This window comes from Zophobas morio, unplaced genomic scaffold, assembly GCF_036711695.1.
Source record: "Zophobas morio isolate AGI-343-1 ecotype UQ-CSIRO unplaced genomic scaffold, CSIRO_AGI_Zmor_V1 ptg000006l, whole genome shotgun sequence".
Classification (NCBI taxonomy): domain Eukaryota; kingdom Metazoa; phylum Arthropoda; class Insecta; order Coleoptera; family Tenebrionidae; genus Zophobas; species Zophobas morio.
The window spans coordinates 993,532-1,019,849 of NW_026972111.1; the positions used below are offsets into that span (position 1 = coordinate 993,532).

The following is a 26,318-nucleotide window of genomic DNA, read 5'->3' on the forward strand; positions in this document are numbered from 1 at the left end:
GGTAGTTGTACAGTGTGTATTTTGCGTCGGATTTTTGTAAGCCTGATTGTACGGGGAGGATTTTCTATGTAGGGAATGAATTCATCGACCAAACGACTGCATGCATCTGATTTATTACGTTGTTTTGTATCAGGTTGCTTGATTGCTAAATGTTGGTCAAAACTTTACTATTGTCTAGGTTCTGAAGGGGTTTGTCGGTGAATTCATTCTGCGAGTTGTTTTTTTTTTTTGTAATTTTTCTCACCAGTGTCTTATTATGTTTGTTTCTTCTTATTAGTTGTTTGTTTGAATTTTATTTTTGTGAGTGCAAATAAAGGAGGCTGGTCGAAACTACTCAGTGGTTTTATTCCAAAATTTTTACATTCATAAAAAAATTAACAATAAGAGATGTGTAGTGATGAGGCATCAAAAAAAGAAATAGAGCAATGCCATCAAACAGAAATGTTTAATTTAATTGACAATAATTTAGTTAATACGAAACCAGCCAGTCTCCCGATGGACATCAGTGATAGTAGATATAATCCAGCGTCCGGGAAGTAGCTGTTTAGACCCACTGGTTGGCTAAAGTCATTTTAAACATTGCTTAATGTGTATGACAACAATGATAATGAAACCCAGCGAGCCGACATTCTCTCTATATATCACTAATGTTATTATTGTTAAATATAGGCAGGCACAACATTATAGTGTATTAAAATTTTTAGATAATTTAATAATTTTAACAACAACAGGTTTGATTCAGAACTGTCGCTATTATCTTATATAAAAAAAAAACTACGGTAAGTCTTACACTTCAATTACATGTAACATATGTTGAATGTGTTGAATTTCAACATAACCTCACAATCCTTCAAACTTTGTCACATATACCCTAAAAACATTTAATTTTATTTTCATTACTTTCCTCTTTTATCTTTAAATAAACTTAATAAAATTAAACGCAATAATAAGTAAAAATAGTTTTACGCTTGCAATAGAGAAAAGCAAATATATAACATGTTGCCTTGTTTAAATAGATGATAAGGATGACAAGTGTAAAGACATATAAATATTAGCGCACTCAAAAATTAGTGCCGTATAAATAGCATCTCACTTTACTCTAGGTTACTGTAAGTTTGCTAGTTTCGAAAACAAGTGGTTCATTCCCAAGGGTGATGGCATCTTGAGAAATGGAGGAAAAAACTGAAGTAAGTGTTTTTCCACTATCAACACATAGATACTCTTATACGTGAACCCAAAAACTTAATTAAATTGTTTAAATTAAGTCAGGCTATATGAACGGATACTGGAAAAAAAAATTGTGTATGTGCAAATTGTAGGAAGCCTTTCTGTTCCCCTGTAAATTTTTACATTTTCACTAACGACTACATATTATTTAGCGGTTTTGATATTAAATATGTCTTTGCTGTATTACCAACGTAATTTTTTAGCCACATATACAAAAGAGGCCTTTAGATTTTTTTTTTTAGTGTTATACAGAGTAAATTATTATGAATATTATCTCGCTAATTATTATTAGAAATAAAAAAAATTGGTCTAAAGAGTTTAGACAGTACTTCCCTCGCTGTCGGAAACGTGACGACTGCATGCCTATTATGTTTTTTTTTTCGCAGTGGATTTCAAAGAATTCGGTTTTGTAGTTCCTGAGTAAATCAATAAAATAAATTTACGCATTCATTAATTTTTTTGAGTCACCCTGTATATGCAAATCCAAAAAAAAATCAATGGAGTGATAAATCACAAGTACAGACTCATCATATTTTGTACAGTTTGGATAGGATTTATTCGGCAAACTTTCGAGCTGACGTCATCAATTTTTTGGAGGGGATAAGCAAATATATTTTGACTAAACATTTATTATGCTCTTTATAACCTTAAAACATCTGCAAGATTTCAAAGCATTCGGTTTTTTAGTTCCTGATTAAATCAATAAAATAAATTTACGCATTCATAAATTTTTTTGAGTCACCCTGTATATGCAAATCGAAAAAATTTGAACGGAATGATAAATCAGAAGAAGAGACTCACCATATTTTGATAATTTTAGATAGGATTTATTCAGCAAAATTTTGTGGTGACGTCATAAATTTTTTAGGGGGGACGACCAAATACATTTTGATCAAAAATTTACCATGCTTATGATAATTTTAAAATATCTTCAAGATTTCCAAGCATTCGGTTTTGTAGTTCCTGAGTAAATCAGTAAAATAAATTTACGCTTTCATTTATTTTCTTGAATCACCCTGTATATGCAAATCCAAAAAATATGAATGGAGTGATAGATCACAAGTACAGACTGATCATATTTTGACTAAACATTTATTATGCTCTTTATGACCTTAAAACATCTGCAAGATTTCAGAGCATTCGGTTTTGTAGTTCCTGATTAAATCAATAAAATATATTTACGCATTCATTAATGTTTTTGAGTCACCCTGTATATGCAAATCCAAAAAATATGAATGGAGTGATAGATCACAAGTACAGACACATCATATTTTGTACATTTTAGATATAATTTATTCCACAAACTTTTGAGCTGACGTCATCAAGTTTTTGGAGGGGATAAGCAAATATTTTTTGACTAAAGATTTATGATGCTCTTTATAGCCTTAAAACATCTGCAACATTTCAAAGCATTCTGGTTAGCAGATTAAAAATTAAATTTCAAAATGTTGTTTTATAATTTTGATTTTTTTTCCAAAAATCTGGACGTTTCGGGTGAAAAGTCGATTCGGAGTTGTAAACTACATGTGTAGGACTATGTTATTTTATACAATTGAAAACCCATTTACTATGTACAATTTTGAAGTGACGTCATAACATTAGTGGTGGGGATGATTAGACAAATTTTGGTTAGCGTTTTAGCATCTACATGATATTCTTAATATAAGTACAAAATTTCACAACAATCGGTCGAGTACTTTCGGAGATTATCTGTCTAATAAAAATCCGGGACGGCAGACGGACAGACAGACGGACGGACAGACGGACAGACGGACAGACGGACAGACAGACGGAAATGGGAGACCTATTTCTTCGTCTTCTAGGGGTCATGAAAGATCGAGAAAACGTAAAAGTAGAGAGTCGGCCGACGGACTCGATTTGCTTACGCTCGGGAAGTAAAAACTCAAACCTATTTCTTTAACAACATAAACTAAAATTATTTTCAGCTATATACAGATTATTCTCTAATCTCTATATATTTTTAGATGCTCTAACTTTTCCTCAAGATTTATAAGCATTTTTTTTATTTCGGTACAACATGGCGACATGTGATTGTTTTATTCACTTTTATCTACACACTTATTGTCGCACTACATCCAGCTGTTTCAAAAAATTTATAAATTTTGATTTTGCGAATTTTATTTTTTTACGATAACCCTTTCGTACAAAACATCAAAATTTTCTAACATTCTACAATTTAACTTTGATATTGCAAAACTGAATGTTGTGAAACCTGGACGTTTTAAGGTTATCGCAAACATGGTAAATCTTTAATGAAAATTTATTCGTTTACGACCCCCATAAAACAGATGACGTCAACTTAAATTGTGCCAAATAAATCAGTGAGAATAGAGAATAGTGTAGTCTAGAAGTGTTGAGATTTTCGCTCCTGAGATTATTTACTTTTTTAGTATTAGTTCGTGTATTTAATTAATTATTTTTTTACCAACGTGACTTAATATTAGTATAGAAAACTCATTTGACATACACCTTATAAAACTTTTATGATTTTCACGTGCACCTACTAAAACTTTACAGCTCCATTATGACAACAATGATCAATTAAAAGTGTTTACATTTCTGCACAACATGTCATCAGTTCTGATATGGTTTCAGAACCACTTCCAAATAATTTGACCACCACTCTGTCTACTATTACTTCATAAATTAGATCGTATTGGCTTTAATGAAGTTTTATCTTCTTAATCGAAGACAACAAGTTGAACATCGCGGGGATATTTCTGAAGTGAATATTCTCAACATCTGGAGTCCCGCAGAGCTCAAATCTCGCCCCTCTGCTATTCCTAATCTTCGTTAATGATGTGACGGATGCACTAGTATCTGGTAATAAATTTTTGTTTGCGGACGACACAAAATTTTGTAAAGAAAAAACTCATTGATAACTTGCGCTTTTTTACATTTACTTTAACATTACATACACTACACACCTATATGTTGTCCTATAGGGGTTTCGATGAAAAGTAAAATTGCCAAAACCAATTTTATAATTTTTCGAAAAAGCTGGATTTGTTTTATGGGTACTTCAGGGGTGGGGGAAGTTCTGTCGAAATAACCTACGACCAATTTTTTTAAAACAGTGTATGTTTATTCCTTTTCAGACTTTTATAAAAAAGCGCGGAACAGTTGATAAGGGCAAATTGTATGAAAATGTGGTTCTCACCAAAATTGTAACAGAACTATTAGAGGACAAAAAAATAAGGGATTTCTATATTTCATCGAACAACGAAAATTTTGGTTTATTCGACGATATCGTTATTAAACTTGAATATCATGATAAAAGCAAAAAGTTGCAAGCAATCCAGTTAAAGCATAACCACAACAAAAACGAATTGACTATATATAATTTACAAGGATTCAAGCGCAAGGAGAAGTCAAATGCATTACAAAAAGATACAAATTTCGACATTAGCAGATATTTTGAAAGTTTTGAAAAAATAGAGGAAAACGTAGACGAATTGATATTATTTACTAACCAACCATTCAATCCTCCGGAGGAAGAGTTTAATCTTGAAAAATGTCAATTATGTATTAAACCTGTTAAAGTCGAAGATGATGTCTACCAGTTTCGTATAACAAATCCACCCACCCCCAATACTGAAAAATATTCAGACTTCTTTCGTAAATTTTACCTTAAGACGAATCAAGAAAATGTCGAAGACATGAAAAAAACAGTAGCTGCACAATTCACCAAAACGTATTCTTCAAGTGAAGAAAAATTTAATCAATTCTTGTCGGCAATAGTTGCATGGAATATGCAAGATCAGGAAGTACAAGAATTAAACAAAAAGTGGATGGAACGTTTAATTTCACTACAGCTTCTGTCTTCTGCCATCGTACCGTTATCTCCTGGTCCTGTTGATAATAAAATGAAAACACTTCGAAAGGCTATTTCATCGTTTCAAGTGGTAGTGTTTGAAGAAGAATCGCTTGAAAAAGTTGGAAAACTATGGGGTGATTTTATAAGCGACAAAAAAATTGACTTTAAAAAATTAAACAAACAGAGAGAAATGTATCTGCCCACTATCAGTCCGATCAGTACCACTGATAGTGAGAATATCAATGTAGATACAAAGACGTTCACTCAACTGCTATGGTTAATGAACGAATGTTCATTAATTTTACGTGAGTGTGAAAACGTCGAGGAAGCTTTTGAATTCTGGTCCGACAAAACGTTCATCTTGATTACCAAAGACAAGAACAAGATAGATACAATGAGAAAGAGATATTATACCGTGTTTCAAAATCTATCAGACTTGACATTCGATCTTCGCGAAAATGTAATGCAAGATTTTCGTATATCGATCCAAGGAAAGGAAGAAATTAATCTTGCGACAGCTTTTGGAAGTAATACAGAACTTGTAGAAATTGTTACAACCGACAATCTAGTAGAAATGCTAAACGGTCCATGCCGTATAGGTGGTGAACAAGAAACGCTTCCCGAACCTTACATCACACGCTCACTCTCGAGAAATGTTGTAAATTTCACATATCTAGATAAAGTTCACGACAACACAATCATTGTTTTGAATACTGCGAATAACGTTGATAAAGTAGAACTCCATAAATATAAATTAATTGACATTGACAACTTTTTACAGGACGATAGCACACCTGATAACTTTAACCTTAATAAAGCAAGCACAATTTATGTAGTTAACAGGAATGATTTTGAAATTCAACAATTTTGTAACGAAAAAATAGAAACCGAAAACATTCACTATTTTAAAATTTCGAGTGATGGAAATTTAGAGTGGATTCAAAGCAAAGGTGATGTCAGTGATTTAGAGGGTTATAAATATTCTATAAACGAAGACGCGCTGTGGTGTTCTCGGTTAGACAATAACATCAACCTAATAACTGCCAATCCGGGAATGGGTAAATCTGAGCTAATGAAAAGCTTCAAAAATAAATGCCCACCGAAATACTGGACAGTTATTATTAATCCTAAAGATGTTGATTTATTTTTTCATGAGCTTAGATTTACTCAAACAAACAGTGATGTAAAATTATTTGAAAAAAACGTTTTGAACGAAAAATGTAACTTGAACAAAAAACTAGATAAAAATTTTTTCGAAATGTGTGTAAAGAAAAACGCTCTTATTATTATATGGGATGCGCTCGATGAAATTTTAGGCGAAAATTTAGATAAAGTTGGAAAGATAATTCTCGACTTCTCAACAAAAGGGCTCCGTCAGTGGGTTACTAGCAGACGACATCTAAAAGAATCTCTAGAAAAAAAATTCAATTTGTTTTCGTTTAGTATAAATCCGTTTGACGAACAAAATCAGATAGAGTACATTACAAAACGTCTGAATTCGTTCAACTCCCAAGACAAAATTCAAAACGTCGAATACATCACATCTTCGTGTGCGCTTATTCAACATTCATTAGACCTACTGGGAATCCCGCGTCATATATTCATGGTTACCGAATTGTTTCGTCAAAATAACACATTTCTTTTGACTGAGTTGTACGATTATATTATTGATGAAAATTTTAATATTTTTTGCAAAGATAAACTTCAATTAAACACAATCCAGCTGAAAAAACTGAACATGGATAATGACAAAAGAAAAATTTTAAAGGTGCATAAAAGAGTGGCTCTTAAAGTAATATTTTCCAGTGAAATATTGAAAAACTTTAATATCGGTGACTTGGAAAAATACGTGGAAAAAATTTCATTATGGAAGAGATATCTGAGTCTTACAAATGAAAAGCAAAATGATACGCCCCGTTTCCTTCAAACTTCTTTCGCGGAATATTTCGTTGCAAAATATTTTTCAGATCTCATCAATAATTTTAAAGTCATATATGCTGACATATTGTTTGTCGCAAAATATAACAACGTCCGGTTTTTTTTTGATATGCTGTTAGTCAAAAATTCAAAAGCTCACAAAGCCGTATTATACAAACAGTATGAATCACTCCAAAAGTACGACGATAAAATATTGACAGACAAAGATGAAGGTGGCAGAAGTGTTTTACATTTGATGTCATCATGGGGAAAAAGACATCCACGTCTTAAAGTAACATGCGAAGAGCGTGAGGTGTGTAAAGAGTATACTGTGCAAGAAGACAGCAGTTTCGATGGAAAAGCAGAAACAGAGGTATATTTTGTAACGCTAGAGCATTTACTAACCAAAATTAATGTTGACGACAAAGACCTGCTGCTGGAGGAGACGCCTTTAAGTTATGCCATAAGAAGTGAGAGCTTAGGGGCGGAATTAAAATTACTTCAAACAAAAAAAAATGAGTGCAATCAGTTAAACGTTAGCAATGATACAGTAAATATTATCTATTATTCCACTCTACTTGGCTACGACGGCGTGTTTAAACTCTTTATAGCTGAACAGTTAAAAAACTTTTGGGACAAAGCAAAAATTGTTATTGCAAGAGACCTTGAGACACCACAGTCGCTGGCTCACTATATCGTTAGGAATTATCCAGTTGACACGGCTGAACAAAACCGCTACGAACAACTTATTGAATATTTTAAACAAATCAAATGCATTGATGATACTGAACAGTCGGGTACCTCTTTATATAAGTTCCCAAAAAGGATGAGAAAAAATTGACGTATCATTGGAGACATCCGATGCCAACATTAGGCGTATCCAGTGTCGTTTCAACGTGATGCAGTAACTAGTAGATATGCATTTTTTTTTAATATTACGCTAAAGTTATTCGTTACATCGGATAAAAACGTAGATAACGTTGTTACTATTAACATATACTTTAAAGAATGCTCAATATTTTTTAAATATTTTGAACAAATCGCTTAATAACCTGTGGGCGAAAAAAATCGATTATAAAAGAGCAATTAAACATATAAAAATGAAAGAATTGTACTCTTTTGCTGATTTAATAAATTCATAATTTTGTAGTTTACCTATTGCATTATTCTTTGAAGTCTAATCTGATTTTTTTGTTCAAATATTTAATTAAATTTAAAGTTGAACTTTACTTGAACGTTTACGTATTCAGAAAATTGACACATAGTAATGTTAATATCTGTACCTACGTTAAAGATTAGAATAAATAAATTTTTACTATCATCATAAAAGATTTGTATTTTGTTTCTGAAATAATATGTCACTACAGTTAACATTGGTATGTAGTAAAAGCTAAATTTAATAACAAATTAACTACAACGTAAAAACGTTTTTCGTCGACCACTTATTAATGTGAATATTAATGAATTTTTTTTTCCGAAAAAAGGATGCGTTAATGGACGTCATTAACGATCTCTTTTTCATTAACGCACTCTTTTTGAGTTCGTCATTTTCACGGTTTTAAAACGTTGTGATCTGTCATGATGTTAGACAACCAGATATACTCTTTTATTTTTCTTTTAATTTTACTCATTTTACAAGAAACTTTTACAATTAATGAAATATTGTTATAACATATATGCATTTTCGGAGGTGTTTGAGGTTATGTTATTTATCGAGTTGATCGAGTTATTTATTTCTGTTTCTGCTGGCGAATTAGAAGGAAAATTAGCAGTGGCTGAGCAAAACAATTGTGTAGAGGTCTCGGGGGTGGTGGAAGAAGTTGCTGTCTCGTTACAAAACAATTGCTTGGCAATATTAACTTTATTTTGAACTGAGTCTTCTATATATGACTCTGCAACCCTTGTTGATTTCCACCCACCGTGCCTCTTTATTGCCGCAAAATCAGCCCCTGAGTCAGATAAGATTGTGGCTGATGATCTACGGAAAGAATGTCCCGTATAGTTTTGGCTGATCTAATTTTAAAAATTGTGCAACTGTATATGGAATTTTGGAAAATGTGTTGATACCAACAGAGTTTGTAGTGCATTTATTGTGTCTGTAGTGTACAAAGAATCGTATATGTTTTGTATGGTTGGGTCCCAGTGTTATATACCGTCTGATTAATTTTAAAAATATACTTTGGTCATCATCTACAATGGTAAAAACTCTTTTTTCTTTTGTTTTTGTTCTGGAGCCAGGGATAGTAACTAAAAATTTTGATTTCAAATCTTCAACATTGTTGGTTTGCAATTCTAGAAGTTCATGCTTTCTTAAAGCTCCAGCGATGCCGAAAATGAGTGCTACCTATAAAAGTTGTTAGCTTGTACAAATTCAAGTTCTTGGTCTTAATTTACCTTGGCCATTAAAAATACATCATTTGGAGTTTCAATAATAAATTGTTGTACTTGCCCTTTCTCCAATATTTTTGATTTTTTTAGAACATGTCTTTCACTTTGTCTTTTAATGTACATTATCAATTTATGATAATTGCCAATGTCAATATTTTTTTTTAGACGTAGAGTAGACTTCAACATTGAAAATTTTGGCCAGAGGCTCGCAATTAATCCTTTTTGTACGATCTCGGCAAAATACGCCAGCAAGACGGGCTCAATGTAATCGTTTACGTGTTGCTTGGTACACCAATCGCAGAATTCAGAGTATGTTCTTTCGTAGAGATCTTTACTTTTAGCCGGTAATAAACTTCCACACACATCGTTCGCACTTGCTATTACTGTAGCCGGAAGATCACTATTTTCTAGTTCCATTTCTCAATTTACAATTTACAACCGCAATGGCAAACACTTTTTACACAATGAATGTCAACGTTTTTGCTTCGCTTGTCATTTTTTTTTTCAATGATAACTATGTTAACTGTTCAAAATTAAAACACACAAGAATGGGCAAGTTTGTGGAACTATGTTAACTGTTCAAAATTAATAGGTCGATTCTGTAACAATCAGTTAACATTATGTTATTTTAAATTTCTGTTATTAAAATTGCTATGTTATCAGGACGTTAACATAAAACAAGAAATGTCGTATTCTGTAAACCATTATGTTAGTACCTAAATAACAGATGTGTCATTTGTCCGAAAATGTTATTTTTCGAAGTAATGACACCATTTTCATCACTGTCAAACAAATACACCACGAAAATGTGTTTTTTCATAAAATTTTTGCTTAGTAGATATTATCGCTTCTGCTGTCGTTGGGAACTAGATCCAGACAGGCATTAAAATTTTACTAATTAGGCGACAAATTTAAGTCATGACCCTGCTAACCGATGGTTGACTCATGGCAACAGAAGAAGACATTCCTGCGTAGTGTTGGTATGGAGCCATGGCCTAAGAAGTTCACTGTAGCTAAAATTTTTAAGTATCCCGGAATACCACTGGCACGTAGATTTCCCAAATGAGGTTGCAACCTCTCCAGTAAGAAACGGGTCATATTTTTGCTAAAATGAAAGGACTTTCTAAATTCCGTCTCTGTTAAATTTTTGAAGGAATTTTGATTGTCGCGAAGCTCCCTCAGCCGAATTCTCATTCTGTTCATATAATACATGTATTGTTATATTTTTAGTAATACTATGATATGAAAGACCTACCGTTGAATTTCGTCTTCTAATAATAAGTAACTGAAGACGGGTGGAAAATCATCCACTTCTGTCATTTTACTTCTTTTGCCACCTCAGTCAAATTTGTGATATTATTAATTAATAAACCTCAAAATAACCGCATTATGTTAATAACATTGATTCAAATGTCTCTGTTATTTTACAGAGTATTTTAATAACATAATGTTATTAACATAACAGAATGAAGCTTAGCGAATTGCAATTTATGTTAAATATGTTATTACATAGCAACAACATAATGTTAGCTGTGTTTACATAGTGATAACAGAATGTTATTAACATAACAAGTTACAGAATCGATCTATTAAACAGACAAGAATGGGCAAGTTTGTGGTCAACGAAAAAATGTTGTAATAAACTCGTTTGTTAATGGGCGATTAATAATCTCCACTTTTAAAGGCACTCACTCGCTACGCTCGTTCGTGCTTTAAACAGTGTCGATTATTAATCGCCTTCATTAACAAACTAGTTTATTAAATAACTATTTGCTGATGATAGAAATCATATTTACTATTTTTTAATACGAGAAAAGACATTACAATTTTACTTATACGACAACAGTTTTGTGAGAGTTTGATAAAATAATACTTGAGAGATTTTATTTATCAAAATGGTCTAGACTGAGCGAAAATTATCAATTTGATTGTATAGTATGTTAAACGTCTCGGTGTCTTGTTAAAACAGTTCTCGCTCTTTTTTTTTTTTAATAGTATATTACGTAATAAGAGTTGTAAGAAGCATATTACGCACGAATGGAAAAAGTTGCGATTTTCATAAGAGATATATTATGCTTACTTTTTCTACGAGCACCGAACAGCAAAGAAATAAATATTTTCATTTTATTCATGAACATTACCATTTTATTTAGTTTTATTAACTGATTACTGAGTGAGACAGCGCGAGTACATTCCTAGCATGACGGGCTCCCATGACATGTCACAATGCTGCCTATGGCGTTTTGAGGAAAACCAGCTGCTCGAAGTCTTCATCTCGGGCTTTTTGGATACGGCCTGTGTGTAGATCGAGATGGCTCGTTTGACGGGGTCGCGACAATTTATTCCGTTTAAATTGTCCTACAGTAATCATTACATTGGATAAAATAATTCAGTTTGACTTGTTCGTTGATTTCTGATAATAATTTCTAAATTCACTTTGACATTTGGATTTTGCATGATTAATCCAAAGACACGATCGCCGAACTTCGACAGTGGGACGAAACATTTCGGGACAAATCGGCTCGGGCGCGAATTTCAAAATACGATTTTTAAAACCTTTTTACAGTGAATGAGCGCAATGCAACGATTTGAAAAAAATACTGGCCGATAGCCCTCTTCGGCCTCCACAAAAGCATCACTCAATAATAGCTTTAAAGTGATCTAGGGAGATATTATAAAATAAAAACCAATTCCCATGTTAATTCCTTATGTTCAGACTTGGATGCGGCACCCTGTATTTGTGAGGTTAGAACATGGACGTGAGATACCTTCATACCTTACCGATCGCTCGATCATACATGACTGACCCTTTTCGTGTTTTTGCACGTTTGTTATCAGTCACTTTTTTATTCTTAATCCGAGTCGTTCTATGCCATCCATTGAAAGAAATAGGTCAAGAAATACAACCAGAAGCGTGTATGACAATTTATATTTAAATTTCAAATATTTTTTTCTAGACACTGCTACCACATAGAAACGTGTATTTTACACAGGGCAATAATCTTATTGTGAGCTATTCCCCATTTTTTTATTACACATATTTCGAAATCAGGCTGTGGATAGGATTTATTAGGCATTATTAAATCGGAAAGCATGTTTCTCTATAAAATTTAAACAATATTTACTGAATAAAAGTTTTGAAATCAAAACATTAATTTTAATAAGCGAATTACTATGTGCATGGCAACCTTACGACGCACGCAGACTTTCAGAGCAATTGGTTTTCTAGTTTCTCACAATACATAAAATGGAAAACTTTGTGACAGAATTTTGAAGTAAAAATACGTGAATGATATTTGAAACAGTTGTAGACTAAAATTCAAAATTAGTTGGGATTATATATATTACACAATTTATTTTCCTCATACAAACAACACATTATTCATTATTTATTAAAATAATTTATTCCATTCCAGAATTTTGAAAATAGTCTCAGAACAACGACCAGTGCAGGTAATGAATATAACAATGTTGTTCTCACGAGTGTTGTATTGGAGCTTGTTAACAACACTGCAATAAAGAACTTCCATATTTCATCAAGCGACCAAGACTTCGCCGCATTCGACGATATAGTTATAAAACTTGAAACAAATAACGGAACGGAGATAAAAGCAATACAGCTGAAACACAGTAACGAGAAAGAATTATGCATAGAACATTTAAAAGCACAAGATACAGATTTTAGCATTAGCACATATTTTAAATATTTCAAAAAAATAAGAAATGGGGCGGATAAGTTAATATTATTTACCAATAGATCATTTAAATACATCGAGAATAGAGCTTTTAAAATTTCAGGAGAAAAATTCGATATTAAACCTGTTAAAGCAAACGACATTTTACAACTGCGAGAAAACGAAGATTCTGTATACAAGTTTGAAATAATGGAAGAAAATTGGACTGCAGAAAAACTTAATAAAATTCAACAGTATCAAATGTTTTTTAGTAAATTTTACCTCTATACCAATCAAGAATCTCTTGCTGATCTAAAAAATACAACAGCTACCAAATTCAAGGCACGCTATTCTTCGAGCGACGAAGTATCCTATAAATTTCTCCGGACAGTCTCTGAATGGAATATCCAAGATGGGGAAAAAGAAAAACTAAACAAATATTGGACGGAACGTTTAATTGCACTACACCTTTTTTCTTCACAAGTCGAGCCGTTATCTTTTGATTTCGTTAATAAAAAAAGTAGGCGTTCACCTCAGGACGTAAAAATGGAAATATTTCGAGAGGCTATTTGTTCATTCGACATCGCACTATTTCAAAAAATATCGAGCAAAACAGTTAAACAACTTTGGAGTGATTTTGGAAAAAATATTGACTTTAAAGAATTAAACAAAATGAGGAAAAGATATCTACCTACTATTAGTCATATTGATCAAAATAATATGGATCCAAAAACGCTTACTCAGTTGTTATGGTTAATGGACAAATGTCCATTACTATTAAATCACTGTGAAAACGTCAAAAAAGCTATCCAACTCTGTCCTGATAAAAATTTCATCTTAATTGGTGAAGGCAAGATTGAGGAGTGGATGAAAAACTATTCTGTGTTCCAAAATTTATCAAACTTGAGTCAGAAACCCGATCTGTGCCAAACGGTCATGAAGAATTTTACCGTATCGATTCAAGGGAAGGAAGAAATTAATCTTGAGACAGTTTTCGGAAGCGATGAAAAAAGTTTAGAAAAAATCACATCGGACAATTTAGTCGAAATGCTAGACGGTCCAATTTGCATAGGTGGAAAAAAGGAAACACTTCCTGAACCCTATATTGAGCGTTATCTCTGGGGAAATATAATAAATATCGCATATTTAGAAAAAGTTCACAAAAATACAATTATTGTTTTGAATTTTCAAAACAACTTTGATAAAGTCAAAGACAAACTCCGGTACTGTAAATTAATTGACATTGATAACTTTTTGCAGAAAAAAAACACGTGCACAAAGAAAGATGTCAATAAACACGAAAATAGTTACGATAAATCAGACTTTGTTAACACAATTTACGTAGGTAGCAGGCATTATAATAAATCCGAAATTCAACAAATTTATAACGAAAACACAGAAACCGAAAAAATTCACTATTTCAAAATTTCAAATGATGGAAATTTAGAGTGGATGGAAAGCAAAGGTGGTGTTAGTGATCTAGAGGGTTACAAGCTGACTACGAACGAAAATACGCCGAACGAAAACGCGCTGTGGTCTTCTTGTTTAGACAATAATATCAATCTATTAATTGGTGATCCGGGAAGTGGTAAATCTGTGCTAATGAAAAGTTTCAAAAATAAATGTCCACCGAAATACTGGACAGTTATTATTAATCCTCAAGACGTTAATTTATTGCTTCACGATCTGAGTAAAAGTGCAAATTATGCAGATTTAAGTGAAAAAATTATCAGTAACGAAAAACATCGGTTACGCAGTGAACTGGATAAAAATTTGTTCGAAACGTGTGTTGAAATAAAAACCGTCGTTTTCGTCTGGGATGCAATCGATGAAATTTTAAGTGAAAATTTAGATTTCGTAATGAATCTAATTCTTCAGTTATCAAGACGTGGTTTTCTTCAGTGGGTTACTAGCAGACGATATATAAAAACATCATTAGAGAACACATTCAGTTTACTCGCACTTAGTATGAAATGTTTTAGTGAAGACGAACAACAACATTATTTTAGAAAACGTCTGAATACTTTTATTTCCGCAGACAAAACTGAAGTCACTATCGAAAAAATTAAATCGTCATTTGCAACGGTGGAACACGTAGACATACTGGGAATTCCGCTTCAGATTTTCATGCTCACGGAATTGTTTCGTCAAAATAATGAAAGATATTTGAAACTAATGGAAAACACTTTCCTCTTAACTGACTTGTATGATTACTTCATTTCAGAAAAAATTAATATTTTTTACAAAGATAAACTGGAAATTGATTTGCAAAATCCTTACATAAAAACTATAGTTCTTGAGAGAAAACAACAAGCTTTAAAATATTTTGAAAGTGTGGCGCTTGTAGTGTCATTTTCCGAAGAAATTTTGCAACGATTAAATTTCGACAAAAAACAATGCGTTGACAAAGTATTACGAAGTTACATATCTTTAGGTTTTATAAGTGAAGTCCAAAATGACGTGCCGCATTTTCTTCACGATTCTTTCGTGGAATATTTCGTTGCTATATACTTTTCAAAGAATATTAACAATTTTAACGACACATTTGCAGATATACTATTCGACACAAAGTATACCAACGTTCGTTTCTTTTTTGATATGTTGTTAGCTAAAAATTCGGAAGCTCACATTGCCGTCTTATATAAAAATTATGAATTGCTTCAAACATACGACGAGGAAACTTTGGCACGCGAAGATCAAGGTGGCAGAAGTGCGTTACATTTGATTTCATCGTGGGGGAAACGATACCCGCGTGTAAAAGTTACTGCGGTAGGAAGTGTGGCCCATATGGTACACAAAGATAGCAGTTTTGATAACAAAGCGGAAACCAAAGCGTATTTTGCAGCGGCAATGAGTTTGCAAAGCAAGTATGATATTGACAAACGTGATCGTTTGTTCAGTGCGACACCTTTGTATTATGCGAGAAAAAGTGAGAGTTTAGGGGCAGAACTAAAATTGCTTCAAACAAAAAAAAATGAATTAAATCAGTTATGCACTAGTGATGATATAGTAAATATTTTATATTATTCCGCTCAACTCGGGTACGACGAGGTGTGTGGACTATTCACAGCCGAATTATTACATAACTTTCAGTGCGAAATGAAATCTATTTGTACAAATCACTTTGAAATATCCTTGGTGTTGGCATGCAAAATTGGCGACTTAAAATTTTTTGAAAATTTTAAAAAATTTGCCGTGAAAATCAATGGAGCCGATAATGAGGGTTGGACACCACTTCATCTAGCTTCCGTCAACGGCCATAAAAAAGTTGTCGAATACTTGGTGACAGTCGGCGCCGAAATCAATCGCGCTACGAATGACGGTTGGACACCACTTCTCATAGCTTCGGCAAACGGCCACGAAAAAGTTGTCGAATATTTGACGACAGCCAACGCAGATATTAATCGTGTTGATCCCGACGGTCTTACACCACTTTACGTAGCTTCCCAAAACGGCCACGAAAAGGTTGTCGAATACTTGGCGACAGTCGGCGCCGAAATCAATCGCGCTAATAAAAACGGTGCGACACCACTTTACATAGCTTCACAAAACGGCCACGAAAAAGTTGTCGAATACTTGACGAAAGTCGGCGCCAAAATCAATAGCGCTGATCATGAGGGTTGGACACCACTTCACATAGCTTCTCAAAACGGCCATGAGAAAGTTGTCGAATATTTGGCGACAGTCGGTGCCGAAATCAATCGGGCTACGAATGACGGTTGGACACCACTTCACATAGCTTCACAAAACGGTCACGAAAAAGTTGTCGAATACTTGGTGACAGTCGGCGCCGAAATCCATCGTTGTACTAATGACGGTGGGACACCACTTCATGTAGCTTCCCTGAACGGCCATGAGAAAGTTGTCGAATTCTTGGCGAGAGTCGGCGCCGAAATCAATCATCGTACTAATGACGGTTGGACACCACTTCACATAGCTTCACAAAACGGTCACGAAAAAGTTGTCGAATTCTTGACGAAAGTCGGCGCCGAAATCAATAGCGCTGGCAATAAGGGTTGGACACCTCTTCACATAGCTTCTCAAAACGGCCATAAGAAAGTTGTCGAATATTTGGCGACAGTCGGGGCCGAAATCAATCGCCCTCAGAATGACGGTGTGACACCACTTTACATAGCATCAGAAAATGGTCACAAAAAAGTTGTCGAATACTTGACGAAAGTCGGCGCCGAAATCAATCGCGCTACGAATGACGGTTGGACACCACTTCATATTGCTTCACAAAACAGTCACGAAAAAGTTGTCGAATACTTGGTGACAGTCGGCGCCGAAATCAATCGTCGTACTAATGACGGTTGGACACCACTTCATGTAGCTTCTCTGAACGGCCACGCGAAAGTTGTCAAATTGTTGGCGAGAGTCGGCGCCGAAATCAATCGCGCTGATAATGAGGGTCGGACACCAGTTCACATAGCTTCCCAAAACGGCCACGAAAAGGTTGTCGAATACTTAGTGACAGTCGGCGCCGAAATCAATCGCGCTACCAATAACGGTGTGACACCACTTCACGTAGCTTCCTTCAACGGTCACGAGAAAGTTGTCGAATACTTGGCGATAGTCGGCGCCGAAATCAATCACGCTAATAAAAACGGTGCGACACCACTTTACGTAGCTTCCCAAAACCGGCACGAAAAGGTTGTCGAATACTTGATGACAATCGGCGCCGAAATCAATCGCGCTGATAATGAGGGTTGGACACCAGTTTATGTAGCTTCCCAAAACGGCCACGAAAAGGTTGTCGAATACTTGGTGACAGTCGGCGCCGAAATCAATCGCGCTACGAATGACGGTTGGACACCACTTCTCAAAGCTTCTCAAAACGGCCACGAAAAGGTTGTCGAATACCTGGCGACAGTCGGCGCCGAAATCAATCACGCTAATAAAAACGGCGTGACACCACTTTACGTAGCTTCCCAAAACGGCCACGAAAAGGTTGTCGAATACTTGGCGACTTTCGGCGCCGAAATCAATCGCGCTACTAATGACGGTTTCACACCACTTTACGTAGCTTCACAAAACGGCCACGAAAAGGTTGTCGAATACTTGATGACAATCGGCGCCGAAATCAATCGCGCTGATAATGAGGGTTGGACACCAGTTTATGTAGCTTCCCAAAACGGCCACGAAAAGGTTGTCGAATACTTGGCGACAGTCGGCGCCGAGATCAATCACGCTAATAAAAACGGTGTGACACCACTTTACATAGCATTACGAAACGGTCACGAAAAAGTTGTCGAATACTTGGCGACAGTCGGCGCCGAAATCAATCGCGCTACGAATGACGGTTGGACACCACTTATCAAAGCTGCCCAAAACGGCCACGAAAGGTTTGTCGAATACTTGGCAACAGTCGGCGGCGAAATCAATCACGCTAATAAAAACGGTGCGACACCACTTTACGTAGCTTCCCAAAACGGCCACGAAAAGGTTGTCGAATACTTGGCGACAGTCGGCGCCGAAATCAATCACGCCAATAAAAACGGTGCGACACCACTTTACATAGCTTCGCAAAAGGGCCACGAAAAAGTTGTCGAATACTTGGTGTCTGTCGGCGCCGAAATCAATCGCTCTCAGAATGACGGTTGGACACCACTTCACATAGCTTCTTGGAACGGTCACGAAAAAGTTGTCGAATACTTGGCGACAGTCGGGGCCGAAATCAATCGCGCTGAGAATAACGGTGTGACACCACTTTACATAGCATCAGAAAACGGTCACGAAAAAGTTGTCGAATACTTGGCGGCAGTCGGCGCCGAAATCAATCGCGCTCAGAATGACGGTTGGACACCACTTCACATAGCTTCTTGGAACGGTCACGAAAAAGTTGTCGAATACTTGACAACAGTCGGCGCCGAAATCAACTGCGTTAATAAAAACGGTGCGACACCACTTTATATAGCTTCCTTGAACGGCCATGGAAAAGTTGTCGAATACTTGGTAACAGTTGGCGCCGAAATCAATCGTGTCAATAATGAAGGTTGGACACCAATATACGCAGCTTCTGAAAACGGCCATGAAAAAGTTGTCGAATACTTGATGACAGTCGGCGCCGAAATTAATTTTTCTCTTAAAAAAACGGTCGGACACCACTTCCCATAGATTCCTAAAACAGCCGTGAAAAAATTGTCAAATACTTAGATACTTACCTACTTGGCGGACAGACATTTTAGAACGCTACGTTAGATATTATTTGCGCTGTAGTACTTTGCAGAAAGCGTAATGTATGGGTATTTTTATTAATTAAATCATTGTTGAATTCGTTGACGCTTAAAAATTCTAGTAAATTTAAATCTCAGATGTAAAAAATGAGCTTTCGTCGACGTTTACTTTTGTAAATATGAATGTAAATTTAATCAAATAAAAAAGAATTTTTTGTACGCTTTTGTAAGCAGATACTCCTGTAGGATAATTTTCTTTATTTTATAAAGGATGTCTGAACAATTCTGGTATAGAATTGTGGGAATGAGTAAAAAGCCAATAAAGCTTAATACTGATTTCATTCAAAACAACCTAACTTATTTATACAAATCTAACTATTTACAGCGTGTGAGTGCTTCTAAACTAAAGGTAATAAGACATATGAAATTGTATTGCGACCCAGTTTCTTGTATGTTCTTTTGTTACATTACCGCTGCCTTCTTAACGCTGACGATGGTGCTTGTGCGGTGGTCAGCGTTTCGTAGTTCTGGTGCTTGCAATTCCATGTTTCAGCGTTCTACATTTCTGTCGTTGATTCTGACCTCCTTATTGGTGACGTAAAGCGGAAATTTAAATTTAATAAATCATTGTTTAAATTTTAAAATTTAAACATGTTGGGTCTCTCGAAATGGACAGGGACGATGAGGTTTTTAAAAGGGTTGCACTGGGAACGCAATGGTATGGATTGGTAATTAATTAGGGTACTGTTGGCGGGTAAATGGGCATCATCTCGACAGCCTCCTCTTGAGGCCGTGGTTGCGTCCGTTGTCTTCTTCGTTGAATAAAGAACCATGCTGTCCAGACTGCAGCCCCAATTGTTAGAACGGTGATTCCGGTAATGACGTTGAATCTTACAGTGTGCAGAGTTGTCTTTGTCCACGTTGTTTCTTGAAGTTCGGACTGTATTTCTTCTTCTTCCTTTTCTAATTCTTTTGGTGTGTTGAGCCGGGACCATGACTTCTTTTATTGGTGTTAACTGTTGGTGGATTTTTGGTGGAACCAAATTTGCCACCACCGGCCGTGTGGTTGGTATGGGTGTGACTGGAACTGATGCCATCACTCATTTCTGTCTGGTCCTCCCACTTACCTACAAACATACTAACCACTAGATGTATAAAATAATTAATTTCAACAAAGGGGCTAACAAAGAAAAACCAATGGGATGAAACCCCCCTGTGTTGGAAAGAAGTGCTTTCTCGTTCTCTCTCGTCTATACCAGCAAATCGCCGTCGATTTACATATTCTTTATCAAAAAGTCCCTATCAATACCAATTACATTATACAATGAATCTATCGAACAGCTTTTTGGAGTGGCCACTGGCTCGCGACTTAACTAGGATATCCAGCCATGGATCTCGAACCCATCAAACGTTCTTTTACTGGTGACTCGGTTGTTTCTCACAGGTGGAAACGCAAACTTTATTCCACGTGTGGTAGGCTAGGTCTATGTCCATCATCCATCCGAATTTCCAACCTTTTCTTTTCTCAAAACATCTGTACATAATTATTTACAAAGTGAGGAATCGCATCATGCCATTTCGATAACGGGATGTCTCGAACAAAGCCCTTCTCTGCCTCTGTGCCCATCCATCATGGTCGCTATAAAACTGTGCCGTAGCCGTTTTCTTGAAATTCGACAAAGGGCTAGGCACGCTTGAAACTTAATTTACTTTTTTAACGACTCCCTCGTAAAAGATTAGAGATGTCGTACTATAAACTTAACCCGAGGGTCCAATGCCACATGGAGAGAGGACGGGATATAGCTAGATGGGACAAAGGAAGTATATGGATCTATTTGTTGGGATTTTCTGGGAAGGTTCGGAAGAGGTGATTTTTAAGGGGTCGTTAACAAGAATTGGACCCATGATGGATAGCCGAGACAAATTAGCTCGCGACAATGGTGCCCTTTTTGGGGTTGCCCGTGCACTTGTTACAATTGCCTCCTGCTTCGACTAAAAAAGTCGACGATGTGCGTCGAAGACAGTGTCCCGTATATTGTTTCGGATTTTCCAATTTTAAGTAGCGAGCAATAATAGATGGAACACTTTCTATCGTATTTTTCCCAATGGGTTGTGCTGTAAAGAAAAAAATTTTTCTCTTCTAAACCGGGTCGTCTTAAACTTGCGTACTTCCGAACCAACTGCAATGCACCCAATTCTTCCTCTTCTATTATAGTAAACGACTTAGATTCATGGGTTTTAGTTTTTGGAATTCACACTAATATAACACTTCCTTTATCAATAGCATTTTCGATAGTGAGCTGCACCATCTCAATTTTTCTTAAAGCACCAAATTACTAGAATCACCTGAAACAACATTTTGAGAACACGTTGTCAAATAAATCTTTTGCATACTATGTTCAAAAGATGCGTTTCGTTAGACGCATCTCTTATGAACGTTAAAACTTGTTCTCCTGTCAGGACTTGTGATTTTTTGGGAGAATATCCCTTCGACTTTTGCTTAAGGAATGCGATCAATTGTTTGAAATTCGAAATGTCAATATTTTCATTTATCAGGAAAGTCTCTTTCATGTACGAATACTTTGCCCACAAGGAATTAGGGCTGTATTTTTGGACTAATATATAAAAAATAATATATTAACATAAGCCATCATCACAGTTTTGTTTATGCCATCAAAAGAATTTTTCCGTTTCCACTGGTTAAAATTTTCATCGGGTGGAACCCCGTTGCCCATCACGGCATTATCATCCGTCTAACTTCCTTGGTACATTAATATCTATATAATGCAAGAGATTATGGCATCAATGAAAGCGAATGCGATAATTTCATGAGTGCCATAATTCTGCATTATATAAACGAATGTTATACGCTATTTTGTGGTCGAAATAGCGATAACGAAATTTCAAAAATACAAATGACAATTCATGATGGTTACCATGACGTTTTTTCAAACAATTCCATTGTCTTCTCTATGGTGTACCATTTTGTTTCCATGCTACGATTTTATGGCGCTATAAATCGAGCCATAATCTGAAATCGTGCTGTAATGTGACACATTACAAATGATTTTCGATGCGTCAAACGGGAATTATGAGGCTTATCGACCACAATAGTTTTTTATTCAACTAGTTGGGTAATGACAGCGATTAACGATCGAGCAATTTTAATTACACGAGCGACCGAAGGGAGCGAGTGAAATTAAAAATAGGCGAGATCGTTAATCGCCTTTACCCCACGTGTTGATTAGAATATTTTTTCGAAGATCGTAATTTTCGAAAACAGCAATTTAAATCATATTTTTAACATTTGTTATCCAACTAAATATACTTGAAATGTCTAAGTTTGTTTTGACATTTTATTAAATTGGTATGCAACCAACAATACTTTGAAATTTCTGTCGAGTTTATTTCATTTAAATTTGTTTCACAATACATTTTTGATTAAAAAAGCACCCTGTGGATTCAACTTTTAAATATCGCGTTAATTTTAAAAAACTTTTATATTGAAATAACAAACTTTATTAGATTGGTATGCAACCAACAATACTTGACTTTTCTGTCGACTTTAGTTTAATCGTTGAATAATGAGACTCATTATTGATCAATTTTGAACACCAAATTTGTTCGTAAATTTCACTTTAAAATTATATTTCGGAACATTTGGCTTCTGAATAAACGAAAAAGTGTTTTAACCCCTACACATTTGAACAACGAGATCTGAATTTTGGGGAGAAATTGGCGTTTGCAGTTTTGTTCGGGAACAGCAGCTCAATGATTTTAATTTTATCAGGAACATTTTATTTAGGGATGAATCTAAATTTTCCAACACTGCCACTATAAACAAACACATTTACATTGCGCACAAGAAAATCGATGAAGGATTCCTGAAACTCATTTTCAGGGTATTATTTCCATCAATTTTTATTTTAAACGTAATGCGTTACAGTGACTTTTGTTTTGACGTTGTTAAATTGTGATATTTTTGGAATTCTAATATTAATCAAGAAATAAATGGGTAATGTATTTCGGGTTGCCGTTAACCACAAACCAGATACTGCCTAATAAAGAAACAAAAAGGTAGTCGCAACTAGGTACGAGGGCTCCTATAAAACAAACAAATAGAAGAGTATCAGTTTTGGTTATAACAAGGAAACATTTTTATAGCGCACAGGATCTAAATTCTCTACAGACCAATCGTTGAAATAGCAATCAGAAAAAAATCTAACCGGAAATACCACACAAATCTCAACTCAAAATAAAATTAAACGAATCCAATAACTGAAAATTTCTCTACACCACTTTATCACTTTGCCTTCTCCACCGATTACAGCCGTTTAAGAATTCCTGATTATCTGTAACTGCAAAAAAAGTTAAAATTCTCTTATTAAACGTGCAACTATCCAAAATAAATAGCTAATCGATTAGCGCCTCTAAAAAGTTATTAATGCAAATGCCTTGATAGTTACAATAATAAATATTACAAGACTTCCTGAAACCAAAAACAGGATTGTGTTTTCTACTTAATCTACTAATAATCAGCGACGCATGGTATCGTTTAGTATTTTCCAAAAATTGTCGGAAATGATTTTTACGAAAACTGACAACCCCACTACAACATCATCACGCTTACGAAAAGAAAAAAAAAATTGAAGGTAAATAACCTCTGTACTGTGAAACCAAAGTTTAAACATAATCTTACAGAATTTTTTCTCCGTGGACATCATCATTAATAATAGTCTTCAGTGACGGGAATCCTTTTATTTTCCACACGTCCGACAACAACGAGAAAATCACGAAAATGAAGCATTCTCTACGTTAATTTATTGTGCTGTTGACGTCGTGTGATATGTAAGTAGAAACTATACTTACTTTTTGTTTTACGTCTTCTGTCTGCATTATTTAAATACTTACATAATAGTAAACTTATATTTTTGTTATTACAGCGTACAATAATATGCTCAATTGCTCACACTTCGTCAGGTGCAGACTAGAGCTATCAAGATATATCAAGCTCATTAACACTGCAGTCTCCAGAGTGAAGCATTATCGTCTACTCTTTTCAGTGGCAAACCAGTAGCAGTAACTACCAGAGAATAGGTCAACTAGTTGGCACTCCTGGCAATTCGTGGACGCACCATGCTTTGGAAATCGATTACCCGTTTCAAGGTGTTCAGAAGAAATTCAGCCTACAATAGTCGCTATCCTGGCTCTTCGGGAAATCGTCCTGTCTACCCTAAAATTGTTCGCCAAATTTGAAAGTATACGGTTTTTCAAAATTGTAAATATTCTACATAGCATTGTTTTGAGAAAAGAGATTGAGTTTTGACCAGACAGATTGTCCAACTTCCGAACTTGTCGGGGTGTGTTTGATATGCCACCTGAACCAGAGCTGAATGAATCAGCAAAGCAAGTTTTGAAGTATGATAATCTTAATTAGAGTTAGAGCGTAGAAAATTCTCGCCGTTCACAATAATGGTAGATGTAGGTGTATTTTACGTCGAATGTTTGTAAGCCTAATTGTACGAAAAGAATGTTTCTATGTAAAGTTGTTTTTTTTTGTAATTTTTCTCACCTTAGGGTTTAATTGTGTTTGTTTCTTTTTATTAATTATTTATTTGAACTTTATTTTTGTGATTGCAAATAAAGGAGTCTGGTCGAAACGACTGAGTAGTTTTATTCCACGACTCATTGCCGTGGTTTTAAATTAACAAGTGGGACCTGGTGTCAGCATATAGCCTATATGTATAGCTTTTCTTGTATAGATTTTCAAGTTTTCCTAATTTCTTTCTGCATGACTTCCAAAACATTATCGGTGCAAAAATTATTATTCTTTAAATAATCTCTCAAATTACAAAATATTTGCTCTACTAAAATTGCTCTTTGGAACGCGTTCTCTGAAGCGTAATGTAAAGCACCAGTTTTACATTCTTTTAATGCGACAAATTTTGCATAATTTTCATTACAATTCTTCCTAGAGACCAAAGCAACAATACATTTTTTGCAGAAATTTTGATTTTTTATCAAGCTTTAACAACGTAACCTGTGCAACTGTATAAAGCATTTTTTTTTCTGAAAGAAAGTTCTTTTTTCTTCAAATTCCAATTGCTATGTAAAGCTAAATTTTCTTTTCCTTTAAAAACATCGTTTTCTTTTCTGTTAATATTTTTAATATAACTCAAAAACCAACTGAAGATGTTGTTTTGTCGGTTTCGTAACTTGAGTTATTTGAAACGTCCAAATATTGAGAAACTGAAAAAAGTTTTAAGTCATATTTAATTTGAATGGCCGTAGGGACCGGACGTCTTGACCCAATTTGGGAAAATACATTTTCTAAACAATTTTGAGAAAATGTCGATGTTAATAAATATGAGTTTTTTTTTTCGTTCAAAAACAAGTTTTGCAGGTCTAAAATTGATGTTGTAGTCAGTATAACACCTGTTTGAATAGGCTTCCAAACTGGTTTTCCAAATTTGTCAGGAGCTACTTTTAAGTTTAAAAATAACTTAATGAACTCTTGAAGGAAGTAAATTTTTTCGCCATTAACTGGGTCTAGGACATAATTTTTTGTCTCGCATTTTCTTCCAGCTTATATTCCAAAGGTTTTCCACATAGCTTGATTAGCCGATCCCATATCTGAAGTTACAGGATGAACCTTCAAATCAATTGCACTGGTTTTCTTAAAAACTTGCTTAAGAACATCAGCTAGAACTGCCCCATTCATACTGTCTCCAGTAAAATAGTATGAAACACTTTGTTTCCAGCGAGTAGTAATACCTCCCACAAGAATTACCAAGGCTTTTATCGCTACTTTCTCATGTTTTGGTAAAGTAATTCCCCCAATATAGGTCCCACTATGTACACAATAATCGATCCCAGCTTTTATATCCATTTCGTCAAATACCACCATACAATCCCTCCCAAAATCCTGATTAAGCGATTCACATTCAATTTTCAAAAACCCTATAATTTCATCCAAAACTCCAAATTTAAACTCCAAATTTTGTAAATGAAAATTCAATGTTCGAATAGCTGGAAATGGTAGTTTCATTTTTCTTAATAAGTCATAACCTCTAATCCCACATCAAAATTTAAGCTTCA

General features: G+C 34.9%; 2 protein-coding genes across 4 annotated transcripts in view; both read left to right on the top strand.

The window, feature by feature from the left end:
- The window catches only part of LOC135123265 (uncharacterized), a 48,180-nt gene that overhangs the window by 8,661 nt on the left and 13,201 nt on the right, over positions 1-26,318 (top strand). The window lies entirely within an intron of this gene.
- LOC135123264 (uncharacterized) lies at positions 1,006-24,883 on the top strand. 2 transcript variants are annotated; one of them, XM_064047760.1, is made up of 4 exons: positions 1,006-1,187; positions 12,787-23,872; positions 23,922-24,068; positions 24,164-24,883. In XM_064047760.1, exons 1-2 carry the CDS (start codon positions 1,170-1,172, stop codon positions 19,159-19,161), a joined length of 6,393 nt encoding a protein of 2,130 aa, XP_063903830.1. In that variant the 5' UTR covers positions 1,006-1,169; the 3' UTR covers positions 19,162-23,872; positions 23,922-24,068; positions 24,164-24,883. The 2 variants fall into 2 exon arrangements, with proteins under 2 accessions (XP_063903830.1, XP_063903831.1); XM_064047761.1 differs by having other exon boundaries at positions 24,284-24,883.